Source organism: Neomonachus schauinslandi, chromosome X, assembly GCF_002201575.2.
Source record: "Neomonachus schauinslandi chromosome X, ASM220157v2, whole genome shotgun sequence".
NCBI lineage: Eukaryota > Metazoa > Chordata > Mammalia > Carnivora > Phocidae > Neomonachus > Neomonachus schauinslandi.
This window is the reverse complement of record NC_058419.1, coordinates 96,606,355-96,610,660: the sequence shown is the minus strand read 5'-3', so window position 1 is coordinate 96,610,660 and position 4,306 is coordinate 96,606,355. Positions and strand designations below refer to the sequence as shown.

At 46.6% G+C, this 4,306-nt stretch overlaps 1 protein-coding gene across 1 annotated transcript; it reads right to left on the bottom strand.

Moving 5' to 3' along the window:
* Window positions 1-2,388: 2,388 nt before the first annotated feature.
* Window positions 2,389-3,873, bottom strand: LOC110572824 (zinc finger protein OZF-like). Its single transcript, XM_021681220.1, has one exon. The coding sequence runs from the start codon at window positions 3,871-3,873 to the stop codon at window positions 2,389-2,391; it is 1,485 nt and encodes a 494-aa protein (XP_021536895.1).
* Between the last annotated feature and the right edge of the window lie 433 nt (window positions 3,874-4,306).

Here is a 4,306-nt window from a genome sequence, read left to right as displayed (position 1 = left end):
CAAAAACTGGAGAACAATTAATACCACGTTCACCCAAACACTGGCTGGGTCACAAGACCCATCCGAGACTGCAGGATCTCTCTGGGGTACCTGCCTGTGCACTGTTGGCCTAAGGTCAACAGCCCAGGGTGGTATAGGAATCCAGAAAACCTTTAGATTATTTGCTCTGACACCTCTGCCACAGGAGATAAAGAGGTCTGTAGGTTCTAAGAATTTCTGTACACCTTTAACCCAGAGCCACAGTCACATGAAATTTATGTCTGCCCTTCAGAGCAGACACATAACCTCTAGTTTGACACCATCTCCACCACTCCCAAATTAATCAAGGTTTCTGTACTTGGTGTTTCTTTCTTTTTTTTTTTTTTAAGATTTTATTTATTTATTTGACAGAGAGAGACACAGTGAGAGAGGGAACACAAGCAGGGAGAGTGGCAGAGGGAGAAGCAGGCCTCCTGCAGAGCAGGGAGCCCAATGCGGGGCTTGATCCCACGAGCCTGGGATCATGACCTGAGCCGAAGGCAGACGCTTAACGACTGAGCCACCCAGGCGCCCCTACTTGGTGTTTCTATATTATGTTGTTTTAATCTTAAAAGTATACTTTGTTAATTTTAAGTTTTGAAAGATTTATAGTTATATTATAACTAAATAAACTATAATCAAGCCTACTTTAGGATGTCTAAATAAAACAGTCTTTACCGGAGTTAGCCTTACTAAGTGTTAATGCTTAAAATTTTGGAAAGTAGAAAAACAAAACTTGTATCTTTACCCTTAATAAATTCGAATGGCAGGAAAAATGACAACATTCTATGCATCGGAACAAGAAATATATCAATTGTGTTTCCTACTTAGCCCCTGAAGGTCTTATCTGCTTCCCGAATTTTGGACTTCACAGGGGCTGTAACTTCTGGGTAGGTCTCGGGAGACAGCTACAGCCCAACGGTGTTGGGGAATGTGGGACATCCCCTAGGAAAAAGGGACTTAAGTCCTGCCATTCCCAGAAGAAATGGAGGTTGTCATGCCACTCACCCCTTCATCAGGGTGAGCTTAGGACTCAGAGGAGATCCTGACATCTAGGTCATAAGATCAGTCCCACAAGGCTGAGTAGTTTTTCCTAAGAAGGTTTAGACAGCATTGCCAATTAGGCCAAATTAGACTGAGAGCTCTTGTCTGCCATCCTGCCGTTTTTCTCTGATGTACATAAAATTTGGGGCTGCCACAAAAGACCTTCTTCCCTTCATGCTGGCAAAGCCCGTATCTCGCTCTCTCTCTTTTTTAAAATTTTATTTAATAACATTTTATTTAGCCCAATATGCCCCAAATATTATCATTTAATATGTAGTCAAATAAAGGTTATAAGATGTTCTACACTCTATCTCCCTCTCTCTCTCATACTATGTTTTAGAGATCTAGTGCGCATTTTATAGTTAGAGCATATCTCAGCTCACCCCAGCCACATTTCAGGTGCTCACTTGTCATTTGTGGCTCGTGCCTACCGTATTGGACGGCACAACTCAATTTAGCCCACAGTCCTGGTTTTCTTCCTGACTGTGGAAAGCAATCAACACCCTTGTATACAGGTGTGAAGGGAAGACGTGAGCTCAGTGAGTCATCACCTGTTTCTTGAGAGCCCATTTCTTTCCTCACTCAAACCCACACAGTGAACAGAACGAGGGCTTTCACAATAAGGCTTTTTCAGGACACGAAGCAGATCAGCGTGGGGCAGGCAGTTCCAAGGCTGGGTGATTTGGAGGCTGGAAAAATCCATCTTAGCTACCTCATGTAGAGTCAGTACTGTCCATGGGAAACAAAAACCTCTGGAACACTGCAGCAGGTTCCAGCTCAGATCTTTTGGGCTGGTGCTGGGTCATGGCCACACTGAAACCATCCGTGGGTAGGCAACGTGGATCCCTAATGGGTTCATACCACTCATGATTCCCTCCAGGACATGGGAGGGAGGGTGGAGGTGTGCCTTGCCTGAGTACATTGGGGTGACAGCCACACAGGGTGGGGCCCTGACCGCTAGTAGAGGTGCAGTGGTCTCTGCAACAGACACAGGCAATGGTATAGCTCAGGCCAAGTGAAGGTCCTGGGGAGATTAGAAAATGTAAAAGGAAGTCCTGAAACCTCCCCACATACCTGGCACTTGTAGTTACCTCCCCAGCGTGGATACCTAGATGTACGAAGTTCAACTTCAGGGTGTTGACTCCATCTCAAAGGCTACTTTCAGAGCTGTTCTCTTCTATGTGTTGAGCAAGGAGAAAGCACCCTCCCTGCTCTCTTAAGGCCTCCCTTTGGTGTGAAGTTCCTGGTGCTAAATGAACTTAGAAGATGTAGCAAAAGGATCACCAAGACACTCACATACAGGAAGCCTTTCTTGGGTATGAACTTTTATGTGCCAAGCCCGGTGGGAGGGTCTTCTGTAGGCCCTCCCATGTTCGCTGAACACATAAGACTTGGCTCTGGTATTATGTCTCTGGTGCATGATGAAGCTGGATTTGCCACCAGAGAACTGCCCACATTCACTTCATCCACAGGCCTTGCTGTGGTGTGAACTTTCATGTGTTGAAGAAGCTGGGGATGACTGATGTAGACTTTCCCACATTCGCTGCACACATAAGGCCTTGCTCCACTGTGAATTCTCTTATGTACTTTAATGTAGGAACTGTGGCTAAAGAATTTCCCACATCTATCACACTCGTAAGACCTCTCCCCAGTGTGGCTTTTCTGGTGCTCAGCAAGTGCATCTTTGCGGAGAAAGGCTTTCCCACATCGGCTGCACATAAAAGGCCTTTCTCCACTGTGAATTTTTTGGTGCTGAGTAAGTGTGTCTTTGCGGCCAAAGGCTTTCCCACATTCACTGCACTCGTAAGGTTTTGATCCACTGTGTATGCTCTGGTGCTGAATAAGATGGGATTTTCTGATAAAAGATTTCCCACATTCAGCACACTCATTAGGCCTTGGTCCCACGTGAACTCTCTGGTGTACTTGGAGGTTGGTGTTGCAGATGAAAGATTTCCCACAATCGTTGTACTCATAAGGCTTTTTTCCAGAGTGGATTTTCTGGTGCCGAACACACTTGCCTTTGGTGCTAAAAGCTTTCCCACATTCACTGCACTTGTAATTTTTCTGTCCAGTGTGAAGGGCTTCCTCACACTGGGTGCTGCTGCATGGCTTCTCCTCATCTTTAGTGGCATGGTGCTGGACAAATCCAGAGCTGGCCAAGAAGTCCTTCTCATCCTCCTTGCAAGTGAAGGCGTTCTCTGACTTATAGCTTCTGTAGCTCTTCACAAAGGAATCTTGGTCCTTTTTTTCCCAAGGGACTGCCTCTCCACTCTCCTGCTTCGGTATTTGGTCAATGTTGACAGTGACCCAGAAGGTTCTTCCACATGACCCACATGGGTGTGGTTGAGGCCCAATGGATGTTCCCTGCTGCCCAGACAGCTGCAAAATGTCTTTTAAGATCGGGTCACACATGTTACATGGGTGGCTCTTGTGGACGGAAGGACCCACACTGATAATTCTCCCCTGTGACTCTCTTACAGAAACTTCCTGCTCAGAAGATGTGTCTTCATTCTCTACTCTATGACAAGGGCCGTGGCTCCCCAAGACCATCGCTGCCCCTGCTGGAGCTATCGCTACATTTGCAGGAACCACGGGCTCTCTCACTGGCAGTGGTTGGGGAATTAAATGATATCTGGAAATTGCAAGTCCCAGTGAGGTCACCAGTAGAAAGTTTTCCAGGATCACGTTACAGTACAGGCGTTTCTGAGCCTCATCAAGTAGCTCCCACTCTTCTGGGGAGAAGTATATACACACATCTTCAAAGGTTACAATGTTGCGGGTCGAATCCGTCTGTGCGCCAGCCTCCGCCATTGCCAGAGTGTCAAGGCCCCGAGAGGGCACGCCTCAGCGGGTGTAAGGAAATACGAGGCACAAGATCGTCCACTCTGCGGTCAGGGACACCACACAAAACTAAAGCTGGGGTAACACGGCTCCTACAAAGCAGAGAGGTAGGGCTCAACCTCGAAAATGGCTTCCGTTCAGTTGTGGATAAACAGACGGAGAAACCGTCTCTTCCTAGTGCTTCCGGCTGTCTTTCTCAAATGAACCGGAACCAAATATGACGGAGGATGGTCCAATGCGCGGAAGCAGGAAGTCCCGCCCGGAGGTCGCCTTAAATTGATACATATATATATATTTTAACAGAGGAAGGACTGGTTTCCTTAGATTGGAGAGAGGAATGGAGGTTTCCTTTGGCAAATGTGACTTCAGGTATTTTTAAAGTTCATATTTCTCAGCTTCATTC